This window comes from Coptis chinensis, chromosome 4, assembly GCF_015680905.1.
Source record: "Coptis chinensis isolate HL-2020 chromosome 4, ASM1568090v1, whole genome shotgun sequence".
Classification (NCBI taxonomy): Eukaryota; Viridiplantae; Streptophyta; class Magnoliopsida; order Ranunculales; family Ranunculaceae; genus Coptis; species Coptis chinensis.
The window spans coordinates 4,678,905-4,698,842 of NC_141459.1; the positions used below are offsets into that span (position 1 = coordinate 4,678,905).

Consider the following 19,938-nt stretch of genomic DNA (forward strand, 5'->3'; position numbering starts at 1 on the left):
CGAAAAGTCTCCTCACTACCCATCCACCATCTTCTTATCTTGTTATGAATTGATTTGCCATCCACCATCTTGTTATGGATTGATTCACTCTAGTTAATTACAATCTAACCAAAATTTTATTTTGTTCTCTCTACAAATCATTCAATTTTTTTCTCCACAAATTTTTCATTTTTTGGTGTTTCTATAAAAATAAAATATAAATTTCAATTAAAAATTGAAAAGTTGCAACACAAAATTATATTATCAAAAAAAAAACAACACAAAATTATAAATTATATAAATTATAAATAGGATCCAAACACCCCTTATTATACTAAACTCGTAACATCTCACGTCAACACCTACTAATTTGGGCTCTATTTTCTTGTAGGCGGAGATAAAAGTAAATTTAAAACCAGTTGTTGATTTCAAGGGAAAGTGACAGTTTTTGACTTTTTGGGAATGATTCATTAGCCGGCAAAATGAGTCATTATCTAAAGAGACAGACAGAGTGGCAAGACCAAATTTGAAGTCTGCTCCTATATAGTATATACTACTAAACGTTTACATGTTATTCCTACTGAATTAGCAAAGATGATTTCAAAGCAGGCATTTACATTACTCAACTTTTACATGATCTTCCTACTCTTTAACCAATTGTCACAAACAAAACCTTCTGTGGCCACCTCAGGAAATGAGACAGATCTCCAGTCTCTAATGGCCATTAGAGATGGAATTGAAGGTTTAAGCTCGTGGAACCAATCTTTTCATTTCTGTCAGTGGCAAGGCATTACATGCGGCAAGCGTCATCAAAGAGTTGTAAGTTTGAATCTGTCCAGCCAGAGTTTGGTTGGATCGATATCGCCTCATATTGGAAACCTCAGTTTCCTTAGGGTCATCAACCTACAGCGCAATGAACTCTACGGTGAGATCCCACAAGAAACTGGTAGGTTGTTTCGTCTTGAAGAACTCAATCTGTGGGATAACACTTTCCAAGGAGAAATTCCAGTCAATATAACTCAGGTCCATTGATTTAAGTTGGAACAAATTGTCGGGAAATATTCCGGCAAAGCTTGGCTCATTGTCAAAGCTTGTATTGTTGCTTACTGAAAAAAACAATCTGACAGGAGTGCTACCCCCTTCTTTAGGTAATCTTTCGTTGCTTCAAAGCTTCTATACACGAGAAAACAAATTGGCTGGAAATATTCCAGCCAGCTTTAGTACACTGTCAAGCTTAATATACTTCGATGTTGCAGTTAATAGACTGTCTGGTGAGGTCCCTTCATCAATTTTCAACATCTCATCCCTGAATAGATTACAAATTGCCATTAACCAATTTAGTGGTAGTCTTCCACAAGACATGGGTATCACCCTTCCTAATCTCGTTGATTTCTTTGGGAGTGGAAATCAACTTTCTGGACAACTCCCAGTTTCATTAGCTAATGCTTCTAAACTTCAAAACTTTGGTATTTCAACAAACAATTTTAAAGGACAAGTTCCTAAGGATTTTCTGTTCCCTCAAACTATCCAAACTATAAATTTTGAAAGAAATTATCTAGGAACAGGAGAAGCTCATGATTTGAGCTTTATCACTTATTTGACCAACTCTAGTAATCTAAAGACATTGGCCTTGGACCAAAACAATTTTGGAGGTGTTTTCCCGAACTCAATTACCAATCTCTCCAACCAAATGGAGAAGTTGTATCTAGGACGCAATCATATATCTGGAATTATCCCAGAAGGGATTGGGAACCTGGTCAATTTGTTTGCATTAGGTCTCGAGTCTAATAACTTTTACGGTAGTATTCCATCTTCTGTTGGAAAACTTCGTAGTTTACAGGGGTTAGCTCTGTCAGAAAACAAATTGTCTGGACCGATCCCATCTTCTCTAGCAAACAATACTAAATTGAATGTATTGTATTTGGGAAGGAACAGACTGGAAGGAAACATTCCTTCCGGTCTTGGTGCTCTTAGCCAATTGCTACGACTGGATCTAGAACAAAATAATCTAAATGGTACCCTACCTAAAGAGATCTTTAATACTTCCTCTCTGTTTCAACTTTTCTTCTCTCTCAACTCCTTCACTGGTTCCCTACCTTTAGTAGTAGGAAAACTTAAAAATCTTGGTACAATGGATGCGTCTGGAAATAAGTTATTTGGTTTATTGCCTAGTACTCTTGGTGGGTGTGAGAGTCTAGAAAAGTTATACTTGCAAGATAATTTGTTTGAAGGGACTGTTCCTCAATCTTGGAGCTCTTTAGAGAATGTCCAAGAGTTAGATCTATCAAGCAACAATTTGTCAGGTGAAATTCCAAAATATTGGGAGGACTTTCCGTATCTCCAGCTGTTGAATCTATCCTTCAATAAATTTGAAGGTGAGGTACCAGTCAACGGAATTTTTAAAATTGCAGGTAATTTTTCAGTTGTTGGAAATTCTGATCTTTGTGGGGGTATACATGAACTGCAATTGCCACCATGCCGAGTTAACAAATCTGAAAAGCAAGATGAAAAAAAGCAAGGAAGGTTCGATCCGTCCAAAATAGCAATTATGATCAGTGTGGCCATGTTTATTCTTTTGGCATCATGTTCTCTAATATTTTACTTGAGAAGAAAAAGTAAACTTAAAATGACTTCTTTGCAATCATTCAAGCAACATGTTAAGGTTTCTTATGGAGATCTTGAGAAAGCGACTGGTGGATTTTCTCCGACTAATTTTGTTGGTTCTGGTGGTTTTGGCACTGTGTATAAGGGAATGCTCAACCAATATGAAACCGTTGTTGCTGTTAAGGTCTTCAAACTTCAATTGAAAGGAGCTTCAAAGAGTTTCACGGCAGAGTGTGAATCGTTGCGTAATATCCGCCATCGAAATCTTGTTAAGATTCTAACTTCTTGCTCTAGTATGGATTATGAAGGAAATGAATTCAAAGCACTAGTCTTTGAGTTCATGCCAAATGGAAGTCTAGAGAAGTGGTTGCATCCAGAGATCAGTGAACAAGATGAAGAATTGAATTTGAACCTACTTCAAAGACTAAATGTCGTCATTGATGTTGCTTCTGCGCTTAGCTATCTTCATCACGAGTGCCACGCTTTGGTTATTCATCGTGATCTAAAGCCAAGTAATGTGCTTCTTGATAATGATATGGTAGCCCATGTTGGTGATTTTGGTTTAGCAAAGCTTCTTTTGGGATCGATAGAGAACTTGCATGACAATCAAAGTACCTCAATAGGGGTAAAGGGATCTATTGGCTATGCCGCTCCAGGTAGGAATTTAAAGATTGACATAAGTTGATTTCAGTCCTTTTTCCAATTCATAAATGCATGAAAATCAATATCTGGTATACTGCATTAGTTATAATATTTATGTGCCGCCGTATTTTAATGACACTCAAATGCTTTTATTTGCCTCTTTTTCCCCCATGTTAAGTTAGACACCATTAACAACCCAGTTACACGAGCTGATATAGGTACAAGAGGGTCTTGGATAGTTAGATGTTTTCAGCTCCGGAGCTTATAGCATAGTTATTTAGATATCTTTAAAGAGGACAAATGAATTGTTAGTGCAAATGAAAAGCTGTTAGATTGAATAAAAACTATCAACTTAATCTAATTTCTTTTCTGTACATGTTAGTTGAGTTAGAATTGAAAAGATCGAGGATGATGAAAGAACTGTGGTTGTAGTGGTAATTAAGCCAGTTTCTTTACTTCTATCAACATCTTAACTGACCGATTGTGAGGACCTTTTCAATTTCTCTATAGTATATATATATATATATTATTTTTATTTTTGGCTGTTTTCATTTTCTTTTTGCTTGCCAATGTGACTCTTAATATATTTATTTTTTTACATTTAAATGGTTTTATGGAAACTAGTGATTGATGTATATGTTGCAGAATATGGTATGGGAGCTGATGCATCCATACAAGGTGATGTGTACAGTTACGGAATTCTGGTGTTGGAGATGTCCACAGGAAGGAGACCAACCGACGAGATGTTTAAAGACGGTTTATGCCTCCATAACTATGCTAGCAATGGTTTGCAAGATCAACTTATAAAGATCATAGATCCAATACTTCTATCTGAAAGAGATGGCACGCTAGGAGATACTTATAATAGTATGAAAATCGGCAATCATAGAAGAGCAAAACTGCTAGAGTGCTTGACTACAATGGTCAGAATTGGGGTTGCATGTTCTGTTAAATCACCGTCAGAGAGAATGGATATTAGAGATGTGAGTAAAGAATTGCACGCTAGCAGAGAGACATTTCTTGGTACTAGGTTCATAATTGAAAGGTAAAATCACATCTTTTTCTTTGGCTGTTATTTTGAAATTAAGTGCATTTGCATTGCCTCATATATCTTTTTGTCTTCAATAGTATCTGGTATGAAGTCTAATATCTTGGGAAATATATCCCACAAAAGTTGATCACGGCAAAACCAAAAAAAAAAAAAGTAGGTGGCTCTCCATGAATTTTCTATAGTTATAAATATGATATCTAGTATGAATGTATGTTGTCTGTGAAATTCCTTCGGCTGTGAGAAGGAATAGTCTACAATATCTAGTTCTTAGATGAGATAGTCTTGCCTTAAAAATACTAACTATTGGTCTATCGTGCATATGAATGTATCAATTGAAATCAGTACGAGGTTTACTAACACGACTTTGATAATCTCTTTCTCTCTCTCTTTTTCCCCTTCCAACTGTGCTTGTATTATGATTAACACAGTATTGCATTTAATATTTAATATTTAAGCTAGGAAATTCTTAAATAGTTTGTCGTTTTCTTTTGTGCAGCTTGTAGGAACTGATCATTGTACATTCAATTCAACACAAATAGCTCTTGGAATCGATGATTTTCAGAAAATTCCTAATGGTGCTAATGGTAATTTTCAATTCTTGTCACATAAAGAGTGATTTGAAAGTTAAATAGGTTGTACAGGGTAACTGAAATGAGACCTTTTTTTGTCCGATTTCTTCTTCTTCTTCTTTTTGGTTATTCAACTTGTTAATTCAATGGGCCATCTGGAATTTTCAGGAATTGAAGAGAGAATACATCTTATCTGGGACACATTGGTTGTAGGCTTTCATGGATTCTTAGCTTCTGAAGAAAATGTCTGGCGGTGTTTCTACTCCCGATAACCTTACTGTTTCAATTGATCTGATGCTGGAGTACTGAATGGTATGCATATACTCTGGCTTCTTTGTTGTCTTGGCATGGCATACCAGATGGTGTACCTCTGTATTTGTAGTAATGATAATAAGTCAAATTGGGATACCGGGGACAACGTATTTTATTTAATTGTTAAAAAAATTGGTAAGCCTAACAGTGTAATGGCTTCTATTTTGGAGTACCAGTGCAGTAAAGTAAAGAGTAACGTTTCAGTTGTATGGGTGCTGACTGAAGCATGGAATCTGAGAGTCATGATCTCAGATGACTGTTGGGTTTTTTTTTTTTTGCTTGGTCAGAAGAATATATTGATTTTTTAAAAAAGGAAGAAAGAAAAAGAAAAAGAAAATACAAGTGTGTCAGACTGTGTAAGCTCATACACATCTAACCAAAATCAGAAAAATCTCAAGTACTTTTGGTCCGGCACCTCCAAATTAAAGAGCCAAGGAGGTCGACCACCATAGATTACAGAAACATCTCTCTATTGTCCCTCTTTTTGCCGCTGTATCTGCAGCAAAGTTCGATTCTCTCCAAGTATGTGAAACTAGGAGATATGTAAACTTCCTCTTACAGCTGGTCCACCTTGCGCTAACCTTCCACGGGACTTGATCCTTTACAAAAGCCATGACTTAACAGTAAACTTTCCTCTAGGGTCAGGATTCCATATTCATGCGTCTACAACTTCTGAGTTAGGGCTAGGCAAGAGCAGCACATTCACTCCTTTTGCTGCTAACATGTCTTTAAATCTACTAGTCATATTCCAATGCCCATCCTGAATAATTAGAGACAACTTAGTTGTGTAGTTCTTCAGTTGAAACTTGGATAGACCAAAAATTTGTTGTATAGATCTTCCATTTGGATTTATCTCCTTCAAGGCATTCTCAATCCCTTTCCAAATTGAAGACGGCTTGTGAAATCTGATTTTAATACCCTCTTTGGAGAAGAATTTTCTCTTCATAAACAATGCAAACTCATCTTCACCATTTAGTACATTCCATCCCAGTTTCATGAGAAGGGCCAGATTAACCTCCTTGAGTGTTCGCAGCCCTAAACCTCCTTCTTGTATATACTAACAAATGACAAGTTTCAGCTTAGTGAATGTTTGCCTTCATATATTTGACACAAACGGGACGTTGTAAGATTGATAGTTTACATTTTAGCTACTGGTTTCTATTCTATCTATGACTGAGTTGGATGGTGCTATCTGTATATTAAAGGACACAACATGAATGAAATTTGCAGTGCTCTATCAAGATATTCAAAATCTGCACAAGAGAAGGAGCAATTCTTGCTGGATCCGATGCTGTTATAATCATCGTCAACCCAAATTCAAGCTTCGAAATATCATCAAGGTCCCATCATTCAAGATCAGACACAAATGTGTATGAAGGAAGGAGAGGAAAGGTATTTATTGTAATACTTATATAGATATCTTTCTTGGTTAATGAATTGGCTAAATAACTATCAGTAAATCTGACCAGTGAAAGATCTATATCAATTAGGGTATTGAATGTAGTCACTGTAATTCATGATGTACACTTTGATTGTTGCAACAGACCTATGACAGACTTGAATGCTTTTATTGGATATTTAGAGGTTAAGAACTTAAGATGAATAAAGCTTGTCAGATTTAGCAAGTATGTTGAAAACAGTCTGTTAATTATAGTTTCTTTTGAGCCTTCCTAGTTTCTACCCTCATAAAAGTATGTGAGAAAAATAAGCTACTAAATGCAAGCAAAAAACGCGGGCATTACTCGTGAAAACGAATTTCACAGAATTCCGTTGGAACCACCTCCTCGATCAACAGTTTGAAGAATAAGTACCGATACAGGTGATAACCTTATTTATATGTTTTTGACATCTATGATATATTTGGTTTTGTTAGGGTGCAAACTTTCGTGATCTTAATCTTGCCGGTTTAATTATCCATGGTAATAACCAGATTGACTTTGATGCTTCTGTTGAAAGAGCTACAGTCTCTTCGGGAAAACCTTTGGTAAATACTTTTTTGAGTATTTACATTCTTATGTCTCAACTGTGCTTTGATTTCTTACTTTTCCAATCGATATCTTTGTTTTAGGTCCCTGATTATGCAGTTACCTTTAAGGATGTTTTTTCCAAAGAGTGCCGTTTTCTGAGATCTCACGTGCTTTTAACTACTTAAAATCTGTTCTCTAATTTTTTCCTAAGAATGTTCAAATATGTGCAGGCCTTTCCGGCGCTTGTGGTGGGATGTAATTGTTCCCATCGTAGTCACCCGTGCCGAGCCACATAACCAGGTATAATTTGTGCTGTTAAGGTTATATTTGTTGTATTTATTGTGATTTCTTATATGCATCTGTAATAATAGTCGTTGTCAATAGATCATTCTTCATCCAGAGTGCTTACAGTCAGAGAAAATGCACGCCTTCAGGGTTTTCCAGATTTTTATCAACTTTGTGGCCCAACTAAAGAAAGGTAGATAATTAATTGTAAACTGGATGTTTGACTGAATGTTTGTGATTGTACTGTTTTCTTTTAGTGTATGCTTTCTTTAGATCTGTAGAAGTTTATGTTATTCTATACAGGTAGTATACTGGCATAGTTCAAAAGCCAGGAATCATGATCATGGAATTCATTGGCTTTTGGATTTGGTATCTGTTCTTAATGCAATAGATGCTTCATTGAGTCACATTCGATGTGCTTCATTCATGCACGATAGTAGCAACTGCAGTTGTATACGTATAATGATATCTTCCCTGGCTTCGTAGACACCTTTCAGTTTCCTTTCTGCTTGATTCTTTCCTAATTAGTGTTTATCAGATTCGAACAAAAAAAGTAAAAAGAACTGTGACTACTGTAAGATCTGGAACAACACTCATTTTTTTTTTCTTTTGAAAATAAAGATATATGTCTATGGTTTGTTACAACTTCTCATATGATCAGTTTAACTCTTCTCCCTCATAAGTGTCTAAATTTATTCTATTGGTACTTAGTTTATGCGCTGATGAAATATTCTCTACTCGTTTGTCTAGTACTTTATCAAGAGGAAAAGAATTCACCTTAGATTAGTTGCTCAGAAATTCCTAGATCTGATCAACACTTTGAACCTACACATCCTTAAAATATAATTTAGACACCATAGAATTGCCTAAAGTTATTCCTGAATCCTTTTCGTGTCTGCCAGCAAAATAATTAACAGTGTTTAATTCTAGTGTGTAGGCTTTAATACCTGCCTAGCCACCTACCTTGCCACTGTTCGAATCCCTAGCTTGGGGGATAAATCATTGAACTCTATTCCTTCCAATTATTGGCTCTTTACTGAGAATGGGGAGACTGTGCATGAATCATTTTCAGTAACAAACCCATCATATGCATATGCATTGGTGAGGCTTCCTTTTCGTCACTCATCAGCAAGTTATCGTGGGCTTCTTTGATGGGTTACATGATAGGCTTCACCTCACGAGATATCAATAAAACAACAAATGATTGTATGTATTGTTGAAAAGATGAAATTGTATAGTCAATGTGTTAGGTTTTTGGTCGTCAAACTTCTTTGATTTGTACTGGTGAATTTTTGATGAAATCCTCTTCAAATATTGGAGTCTAGACGGAGCGGAACTTTTTCTTTTCCTGGTTTTAGAAGGAAAATTGTTGAGGGTGGAAATAATGAAAGTATAATTATCATAAGTTTGTCTTGCATTGATTTCCAGGAATAATGGTCATGGTATTCATTGGCTTTTGAATTTGGTATCTCTTCTTAATGCATACATTAGATGCTTAATTTAGTCACAGTCGATATGCTTTGTTCCTGCGTGATAGCAGCAACTGCAGTGGTATACTGTTTACTGGATTTATCTGCCTTGGCTTCTAGACACCTTTTTGGATCTGTTTTCTACTTTTCTTTAGTTTATGTTTTCTTTAGACCCGTAGATGTTTATGCTTTTCTATAAAAGCAGTGCAAGTGGCATACTTTATCTGTGTTATTTTGTCGTTGTTTTTAATTAATATATAGTGACACTTGAACAATATACAACCAAATACAATATATTTATTCTTATGTTGTTTTTGCTTCCGAGTACAATCTTACCATAGCTTAATTGCTTCCATTGTTTTATATTGATATTTGATTTATATTTCTTTGAAGGTACACACAAGTAGGGAATGCAGTTGCAATCCCAGTTGCACAGGCCCTTAGGATATGCCTTAGGGTTGGCAATCCAAGGCATTGGTGATGATCGACCGCTGTGCACCCCTTCCAACTGTTTTCTCTAGGTTCAGTTGAGGACAATAATTTTCTCCAGAAGAAGTTGATGAGGTTCCTCCTCTTGACTGAAGGAAGCTCTTGTAATTGCTACATTTGTTCTATGACGAATATTTTATCGTACATCTTTATTAAATAAATCTTGTTAATTTTACTTTTGTTTTCGTTCAATGTTCTTATACCTGTTTTTATTTTTCCATACATATTTATATTATCTATTCCTTCTTGCTATTGCTTGAAATGTCCTTAAACTTTGCTGTATGCTATATGTCTCCAAAATTGTACTTATCTGCTAGTTGATTTCAAAGTGTACATTGAAAAGAGCACATTTTGAGTTTGTAATCTAGAAAATTTCTGTCTGAGGATTGTCGGCTCATCTTCTTTAGAAGCATTAGCATAGATGTTGGGTTAAAGGGGATGTTATTATTATTTTGATTGGTAAGCCTGTTTTAAATGAGATCAGTAACTCTTTGATTCTGGCGGGGTTCGAGCCCCAGACCTCTGGTATTATCACCCAAAAGTTTTACTGACTTTGCTAGTCGGCACTTGCGGAATGTTATGACCTTGGTTTATATATATTTTTTATGTCTGTGGTTGAATTGTTGAATCTCAACTTCTATCTTATTGTGTTTAAAAGTACCACCACCCACGACTTTTGGCTGACCTGGACCCTGTTGGCATTCCCATCGCCCCCATCGGACTCGGGCGTTTTCTGTGGTACAGTGCATGACAGTATGGGACTAGTCTTGTGAGTGCTGTTGTATGTATTTCCAGGAGGTTACCCTTTGTATGTTCATACCTAATCTTTTTCGTATCGTGATAATTGTCCATGCAATAAACCTTGTGTGTAAAACTGGCCTTCTGTGGGATTTTTGGTCTTGATTGTTGTCTGGCATTAGTATGCAGCCAGAAAGATCAACACGTCTGCGCTATAATTTTGAATGAATATGTTGAGGTGAACAAAACTTCGAAGGTGGCTCCTTGGGCTATGAAAGTATGTGTTTTCTGTGGTATTGTGACTGCTGGTGCTCAGTAACTCTGTTGGGTCCTCATTCCTCAAAGCATAGCTGGGAACCTTTACATTGTAGACTACATGCTTTGTCTGTATTTCATTTGTGTGCTTAGCTGGTGCATGTATTCCACTCATCCCTTGTAGCTTGATGTTGGCAGGTTTACAGGGTGCTCAACACTTCTTTGTTCTTACAGGACTCTGGATCTACATCCCACCTTACGGGCTCGTGTTTACAGGGCAACAGTTGCTTAGAGATAACTGGTTTGTGTTTTTGTGACACTCAGGTAAATATCTTTGTTTGTAGAATGTTTATGCATCTATTGAGCTAGTCTGTAATCTTGTAATGTGTTTTGTGAGACTGCTTCTATTGAGACCCTCCCAGTTGGCTCTGCTTGTGAATACTTGGTGTTCAGGTTTCAAGGACAGCCAGACTCTTGTATATACCCGCAATGTTGAACTGTACGTGTCACCACACTCGGGTTGCAACATCCAATATTTAGAAAACCTGCTTCCAGCACAATTACTACCATAGTGGATTGATCAGATGATATATCTCAAGTGAGGAATTCAACAATAAGGAGTTGGTGAAGGCATTACTCCATTGATGATTAACCCCTGTGTGTTAGTCAAAGAAGACCATCCTCTTCTGTGTTTGAGAGGAACTGTTGTTGCCCATCACGTACTTCACTTTCTCTCCTCTTTCTACTTTTCCTTTTACAAACAAAGAGAGAGACAACTGGCGTCTCTACTTGAAAGTTATTTTTTTGTCTTTTTTCTTAGAGTAGAAAAGAGAAATGCTTAGAAACAACTCTTGTACGTTAAAAGTCAAAAATACTTTAAAAGCAACCCTTTTTTACTAGTTGCTCGATGCAGCCCTGGTTAAAGAAAAGTGCGTGATAATGCCAACAAGACAACCTCGTATAGACGAACTGGACCACAAAATCATTTGGTCTCGAATTTAAAATTTTAAAGAGTACGTACTCCATGTCCATTGGCGGAGTCAGAAATTTAAGAAAGGGGGAGCCACCCAGAAACCAATCGTAAAAAATTAAAAAAATCCAAGCATTAAAAAATATATATATACTAATTTTTTTTTAACTAAAATTTCAAACCCGATTACAAAACAAGTATATTTCAAACATAAAAAAATTATATAAAATGATTGTAATAAATGTAATATAAAAAAAATAATAAGAGAAAAAATAATTCAATATAAACAAGTACTTCATGGTTGTCTTGACGACCTTTTCTTTTTGTCGTCTTTCTTTTATTTTTGGAAGCGTTTAGAATCATTTCGGTATCAATCTTTATCAAAAACTTCTTTTTCAATATATGTTATTAAACAATCATTCAACTATTCATTCGCCATTTGTTTGTGCAGACGATTATTTATGATATTCATAGCATAAAATGTCATCTCCACAGTAGCAGTAGCAACAGGTAAAATCAGCGCCAAATTAATCAATAAATACACAAGTGGGTACACAATGTCTTTCTTCGTCTTGACTATTTTTTTGGCTAGGCCGCTAATTTCATCTAATCTATCTCTGAAAAATTATCGGGATAAAGTCGAGCAAAATAGATCTATTTTTACTTATCGAAAGCAGCAAATGATTTCGCTTTTAAGAGGATCATATTTCAACACTAACAACATGATCTGTGTTACTAGTTGGTTGAGCGGGAAACAAATTTTCTTTTATCAAATACTTTAGTATAGCTATTTAAACAATTAAAATAAACCACCAATCAATTTAATTGAAATTGCACGAATTAAAATAAACCACCAATGATGTGCACAAAATAAAATAATAATCACAAATATATAAAAATCTAAATAACATGGTTTAAGAATCAGTACAAAAAGACGACAAAAAATTAAATAATATAAGGGTTACCTAATTACCTCCACAAAACCGGTAGGTGTAAAAGTGTGCGTTTGGATAGAAGAGTATAAGACTTAAATTTTAATTTGCAATAATAGAAAATGGAGGAGACGATAAATAGAGTATGTGAGCGGTTGTTGTTGTTGTTGTTTTTTCTGTTTTTTTTTTATGAATACGATAGGGTTTATTTGTTTGGGTTTATATATGGGTTCATGGGTTTTTTCGGTGGAGTGATTGCCTTGATCTGACCCGGTTCACCCTTGTGGAGCTAGTGCATCCGGTTTTTGAGCTATCTAACGGGGTTTTTTTTTTTTTTGCAAGTAGAAACGACTGTATTACACGGATGAAAGATAATCGAGAAGAAAAAAAACTCGGTGACGATCGAAGACTTGGTGAGGTGGAAAGAAGGTGGCGATGAATCTGGCTGACTAAACCGAAACAGCGTCGATGGTGGTAAAAGGAAATACTGAAAATACTAGGACTCGAGAAATTTGAGATGGAAGAAGTGTACAAATTTAAAAGCGAAAGTCGAAGAAGATGAAGTAGTAATGCTTACACACACAATTAAATTGCAGGAATACAATTCCGTTGAACAAACAAAATCTTGCGCGAATTATTGGAGTGGTGGCAAATTGCGGGACAACCATCAATATCGTTACGGTTAATCTTTACGAGGCGCACCGTTTACAAAATGAATTTAAATGAAGGTTTGGGGCTCAAGAAATCTTGGCGTTGATCTGACCGAAAGCCATCCGACGAAAGGGTACATAAAATTTGAAGTTGAATTCAAGGATTCAAACAAAACTTTTAAAGGGTTCCCAAAAGTATACACGGATGTGATAGATTTCTGTACGCTTGCGATGAGGGAAGTGGAATCTGGCCGAGTTTAAAGTGCGAACAAATTCGAGGTAAGCCAAAACATAAGTATTGAAAATTGTACTCACGAGTAAAACCGTTGACTAACACGAAGTTATTTTGTGTCTAACGAGAAAACGCTGCGAGTACACTACCGGACATTGAATTGGACAAGGAAGTGGAGAACAACCCGTTTCTTCTTTCATGAATGTTTAACGAAAGATTGGTAGATCGAGCTATTTTGATGATATTGTTGATTTCCAACACTATGGGGGTATTGAACAACAGCTCGATAGGTCCAAGAAGACACATAGTGAAATGGCGAAGAAGAATAAGATTCTCATAAATGCAATATTTGGCAGCGATAGCGATAGTGAAAAAGAAGATGGAGCGGAATTAACACGGCCGAGAATTAGTCTTTGAGCTTGCCAAACACAAATAGCGAATTGTACAAAAGAAGATGTTCCACAAGAAAAGCGGGTGACGGAGACTAAGAGAGACAACCAGCGTTACAATGTATGATGCCTCGAGGGACGAGACTACAATGCACAAAACAGCCTGGGACGAAATAAAGTACATTCTCAACACAAAGAGGAAAAGGTATGTACCGTAGAAAACATATATATGTAAAAGTGTGGGGAGATGTAATATCTCGCTCACGGTTTGGTATATCTGAGGAAAAGAATGGCGGGAAAAGAACGAAACCGTGATACTTACAAAAGATAGTGCGGTGAAGAACACAAAGTCGGTGAAAAGAAAACAAGCGGCAAAACAAAATGCAGGAGCAAAGAATCCAACACCAGCGGCAAGTCTTCGGGTCCGGGGTAATACTACTCATGGAGGAAAACCACAGAATCTGTTAACAGTAAGTTGACCGTTGACTTTTACTATTGCGTTAGGACGGTAAAGAAATTATGTCCAACACTAAACCGATGACATTGGTAGATGAAGCAAAGATGTTCAAGTCTGGACGACGAAGCAAAGGTATCGCCAGGGACCACGCCAATGGAGGGGCTCGAAAAATATCAAAACTGTGACCAGAATACGGAGAACATCGGAGAATATGACAGAGCAATGTTAATGATTTTCGATAATATGAACCAGGTATGATAGTATTTTTTTTTTATCAGTTATTGCAAACTTGTGTTTAAGTCTGAAAGATTGATGAAAACAGATATTTTTCGTCGCAGGTTAAAACGGCGGTACTACGGGCCAAAGAAATTCATGAAAAAGTTGCGAAGAAAAGTATCATTCCGAATGAAGTCAATGCCGTAGAAGAAATAGAGAAAGTGAAAATATTCAACCGAAAATTGGAAGAGGCAAACAAAGCGTTAAGCGGAACCAACAGAGAATAAGAAGACGAAAACAAAAACTTAATCGAGCAGATGGAAGAAGCCGAGCAGAGATCGTACGAAGACTTTGGGAAAGCCTGTGAGATAATGGAAGAACACAAACACTTAAAAGCAGATGTGATAGAATTAAAGGCACTCGTGGCGACCAAAGATCAGGAACTTAAACGTGCGCAAAAAGAGGCATAGAAAAATAACAAGCGAATGACAGATTTAAACTAGCGGCTCGGCCAAGATCACGTGCAAATGACACATTGTGAATCGTCCGTAAGACAATTGACAGAGACTTTAATAGAAACGGGAGATGAACTAGAACGTGAGAAGATGAATTACAAAGATTTGTACGAGTTGTATATGCGAAAAGTTTGTTAGGAACCATTGGATTTGCCCAAACCAATGATCATGTGATTGTGCGTTTGTAATACCATAGAGCTAAAAATTCTTTTTGAATAAAATAAAGTATGTGTTGGTAATTGAATATCATTGTGATGTCAGATAACATATCTATGGAAAACTGACAATGTTGTTGAATTATATAGATGACACGAAATAGAATGAAACGCCCCCAATGCTAACTTTAAGCTTGCAAAATTAGATTGAGCGAAAAAATGCTCCGGCCTTGGTAATGTGAAAGCGAAGCGGGTAACTTCATCAGATGTTGACATAGCGTGAGTAACCGACTAAGCGAGCGTAAAATCGTTCAATTCAGACTAACAAAATTAAATGTGGTAATCGCGTCCGATTTTGTCGGGCGATAATAGCGACTAAGCGAGCATAAAAGCGTTCAACTTAGGTAGCGAAATTAAGCGTGGTAATTTCGCGGATTTTGTTATAGCGATAGTAACGACTAAGCTGGCGTAAAAGCGTTCAATTTAGACCGGCAAAATTAAAGCGTGGTAATTTTCGCGGATTTTGTTGTAGCGATAGTAACGATTAAGCGGCGTAAAAGCGTTCAACTTAGGAATCGCGCGTAAATTTAAAGCGTGGTAATTTTATTATAGCGATTTTGTTGATAAGCGATAGTAAGCGACTAAAGCGGCGTAAAAGCGTTCAGCGATAGTAACAACTAAGGCGTAAAAGCGTTTAACGTGAAATTAAGCGTGGTAATTTGCCGATTTTGTTATAGCGATTATAAGGTTAAGCTAAAACCAAAATCATACCATTGAACTGAAGTGAAAGAACTGCTTCTTTATTGATTCCGAAGTCTTAAAAATGCAAAGATAACAACGGAAAATACATGCCCGAGGCTGGAAACAAACTAAATATTGTATTATTTTCTTTCTCGGGATAACGAAAAAACACAACTAAAATCTACTTATAGAACTTACGCAGATGAAACGCATTCCATGGCTTATCGAGAACATTCCCATCTAAATCTCGGAGAAAATAAGATCCTTTGGTGGCAGGGTGATCTATGATGTATGGACCTATCGGTTTTCTCCAAATTTACGGGAATCTATCAACCTCGTCTTTTCGACAAAAAGTACCGGGTCATCTTTCTCAAATACTTTAAGTCGAACTTTCTTATCATATTTTCGTTTCATATCGACTTTGATAAGCGAATTAAGCGTTGAAGACCAACATCTCTTGTCTCATCTATCAAGGCTTTTGGCTTGAGCAAGTGCTTGATCATTCAACTCAATTCCCGTTAGAAGTTCGGTGTGGTTGGTGTCATCAACTCTGTAGGCAAGACCTTCCGCACCGTAAGCAAGATTAAGCGAAGAAAATCCGGTTGAATGTTTAGGTGTGGTTCGATAAGCCCACATAACCGCGCGGGGAAGTTCCTTAACCCAATTTCCTTTGACTGTTGAAGAAATTAAGCGAGCATTGCAAGAATGGATTTGTTAGTAACTTTGGCTTGTCCATTAGCTTGAGGATGGTATGGTGCCGAGAAATTGTGATTAATCTTCAAGTCAGAACAAAATTGTCGAATTTCTTCAGCATCAAATTGTTTGCCATTGTCGGAAGTCAATGATGTTGGAATACCGAAACGACAAACAATGTCGCCATAAGAATTTTTTAACATCTGAAGCATGGATCTGGGCTAAGGGCATAGCTTCAGCCTTCAGTAAAATAATCAATTCGCGACGAGTAAAAGCGAACACTACCGGGAGCTTTCGGAAGAGGACCGACGATGTCAAGACCCCACTTTGCAAACGGCCAAGGGCTCAAGATTGGATGAAGTTCCGTTGCTGGAAGATTTCCCATATTAGCATATTTCTGACAAGGAACACACTTCTTAAACAAACGTTTAGCATCCTTTTGCATGTAACGGCCACCAATATCCTTGTGTCATTGCTCTATGGCGAGACTTAGCCGGGAGTGGTTCCCACATAGGCTGAATGAATTTCCGCGGGGATGAGCAAACCTTCTCTGGCCGGAGACAACGGCATAGGGTTAAGACTTGTGCCTTTGTGATAAAGTTGCAATAGACCGTTCAAGTCGATATGAGACAATATTTCCAAGCATCGCGTTTTGACACGATCACCCACTTTATGATCGGGGAGGCAAGATGTGATCATGTAAATATGTGATATAAGGAAGACGCCAATCATCTTCATCACAAGGTGTAAGCGGAAAACTTAGCTCTATATCGGGGAACCTCGGAGCATTGTCGGCTTCATGATCGTAAATTCGGTATGGACCGAGACAATATCATTGACAAGGATCATTGTGGTCATCGATAGCATAAGTTAATGGATCAAAGCGTTTTCTCTGCAATGATAGCTTGATTATCAAGATCGCGCTTGCGCTTTCAGAGTCGGCCGGGGAGATATCAAATTGGCATGGCGTGATTCCTCGAGAAAATGTCTTGATGAAAAACAACTATGAGTGATGTACATATCGGCGCACATCCTCGATGGACGGATCGATACTTCGGTTTCTTTTGAAATTCAATGGTAATCTCGGCGAGACTTATCGACTTAACTGCGTGGATAAATATGCGAGAGAATCCGCGTATGTAGCGCGCGTCATGCCTTGGCGGATGCCGCAACAATTGATAGAATCAAAATTTTGAGCAATCCGATGAATTAAGTCCACATAAGCCGCCATTCTATCGTCACGAGCTGCATACGATCCACTAAACTGGCTAACGACTAACTTAGAATCTGTGAATAATTGTAGCTTAGTCGCCCCCAAGTGAAGAGCAGTGCGCAAGCCGCAAATGACAGCTTCGTACTCGGCCTCATTATTTGAAGCGTCAAAACCCAAACACACTGACTTCTCAATTTTTTCTCCATTCGGTTGCAAGATTACACTCCCAATACCGGAGCCATACTTATTATGCGAACCATCATTGTAAACAATCCAACAATCAGCAGATACATCTGATAAGTTTGGCAAATCATCGTCCCTGAGAGGTAATGGCGTGTTGTCGACGACATTCTCTTCGTCTAGTAATGCGTCAGACATAAGAATATCCTCAATTGGAAAATCAGCCATTAAGCGAAGCCAAAGCTTGTCCCTTTTCACCGGCAGCGAAGTTTCAAACACAATGCTATAAGCTAAGGTAATTTTCCCATTCTGCGAGGCGACTTGATTCACGAAAGCATTGCGAAAAAGCTTTCGCAGTGGATATTCCGTATAAACTTTGACGACTCGTCCCTGGAAATAAGGTTTAAGACGTCGGGCAGCATGAACCAAAGCCAATGCAATTTTCTCCACTCGAGAATATCTTGTTTCAGCAGTTGTAAGAGTCTTGTTAACAAAGAATATAGGACGACCATCGCCACCGTTGACAAATAAGACGGCACTTACGACATGATCAGTGGCGGCTAAATACAGACCTATAGGCTGCCCCGTTGCTGGACTGGCAAGAACTGGAGGTTGGACTAAGTATGCTTTCAAATGACGAAATGCAAGTTCACAGTCCTCCGTCCAAATTGCTGCGTCTTTCAATGTTTGGAAAAAAGGACGGCATCGATCAGAATACCGAGAGATAAAGCGATTTAGGGCAGCCAAGCGTCCTGTAAGTCGTTGAATTTCTTTCTTTGACGTCGGAGAAGGCATTTCAAGGACAGCTCGAATCTGATCCGGATTTGCTTCAATTCCGCGTCTAGTCATCATGTATCCTAAGAATTTACCAGATGATAAACCGAAAGAACACTTAGCCGGATTCAAACGCATGTTGACATTGGAGAGTCTGTCGAAAACAGCTTGCAAATCAGTAAGATGATCAGGTGCTTCTGTAGATTTGACAACCATATCGTCGATGTATGCTTCGACTGTCTTTCCAAGTAAGTCAGAAAAAATAGTGTTGACTAGTTTTGATATGTAGCTCCAGCATTTTTCAGACCGAAAGGCATTACACGGTAATAGTAAATGCCTTGATGCGTAATGAATGCTGATGAACTCTTGGTCCTCAATGAATAATGGAATCGATGATAAACGGAATAAGCATCCAAAAAGACAAACGCTGAAACCCGGATGTTGCATCGACCATTTCGGATATAATGAGGCAATGGATATGGATGAACCGGACAAGCCTTATTGAGATTTGTGAAATCGATACAAACCGCGTCACGTAATTTGTCGTTCTTTTTAGGCCTTTGCGACAACATTTGACATCCATGTTGGATAAGTCACGAGGGCCTTATAAAGTTAACGGACAAGAGGCGGTTGATTTCGTCTTTCACTTTCATATTTCTATCGGGGCCATCCGCCGGGGCTTTTGTCGAACTGGTTTTGCATTAGGATCAATGTCGAAGTTTATGACAAGCCACCGAAGGATCTATACGAGGCATTTGCTCTATTCGCCAAACAAACACATGATTATTCTTCCGCAATAACAAAATAAGCTCTTGTCTCTCCTCTTACGGAAGTTCAATTTGAAATAAAAGTAGTCTCTTCGGGGAGTTGGCCAATTTGAACTTCTAAAAGTGGATCGTATGTCGGGGTCCTTCAACATTTCTATTGGTGAGTAAACCGAAGGTCCGGATGTTTGTAATTGCTATTTGACGGCGTTGGAACTTAGAATAGTTTTGTCCAACAACTTCAGACTTCTTATAATCATCGAGAACATTGTCGTGGCAAATTAAAGATGCCAATTGATCATTGCAAGCACCTTACGGACTTTTTATTGAATGGGAACTTGATGGCTTGATGATATGTTGAGGCGACGGCTTCCATATAATAAATCAATCTCGACCAAGGATGACATTGTGGGGATTTACAATCCATCAATAAGAAATCAATATTGACTTCTTTTCCGCATAAGAGTGACCGGAGAGACACCTTTCCAACGAATGAGTAAGCGGTACCATCAAAACCAACGATAGCGCATTTTCGGGGGGTGACCAAGTTATCAATAAAAGGAATACTGCGATAACACCCGGAAAACATGACGCTTATTTGAACTACCGATTATTGATCATTATCGTTGTACACGATACATCTGGTGATATCGCAGATTATCACGACAACATCATAATGAGGAACATGCACGCCCAT

General features: G+C 37.6%; 1 protein-coding gene across 1 annotated transcript; it reads left to right on the plus strand.

The window, feature by feature from the left end:
* The first annotated feature begins 490 nt into the window (after positions 1 to 490).
* Positions 491 to 9,542, plus strand: LOC147501362 (uncharacterized). Its single transcript, XM_086606409.1, is given in 10 exon segments — positions 491 to 995; positions 997 to 3,239; positions 3,871 to 4,270; positions 4,773 to 4,860; positions 5,014 to 5,157; positions 6,388 to 6,549; positions 7,031 to 7,141; positions 7,355 to 7,424; positions 7,509 to 7,602; positions 9,272 to 9,542. Coding segments are annotated over 4 exon segments (3,072 nt in total). The 5' UTR covers positions 491 to 573; the 3' UTR covers positions 4,780 to 4,860; positions 5,014 to 5,157; positions 6,388 to 6,549; positions 7,031 to 7,141; positions 7,355 to 7,424; positions 7,509 to 7,602; positions 9,272 to 9,542.
* The last annotated feature ends 10,396 nt before the right edge of the window (positions 9,543 to 19,938 follow it).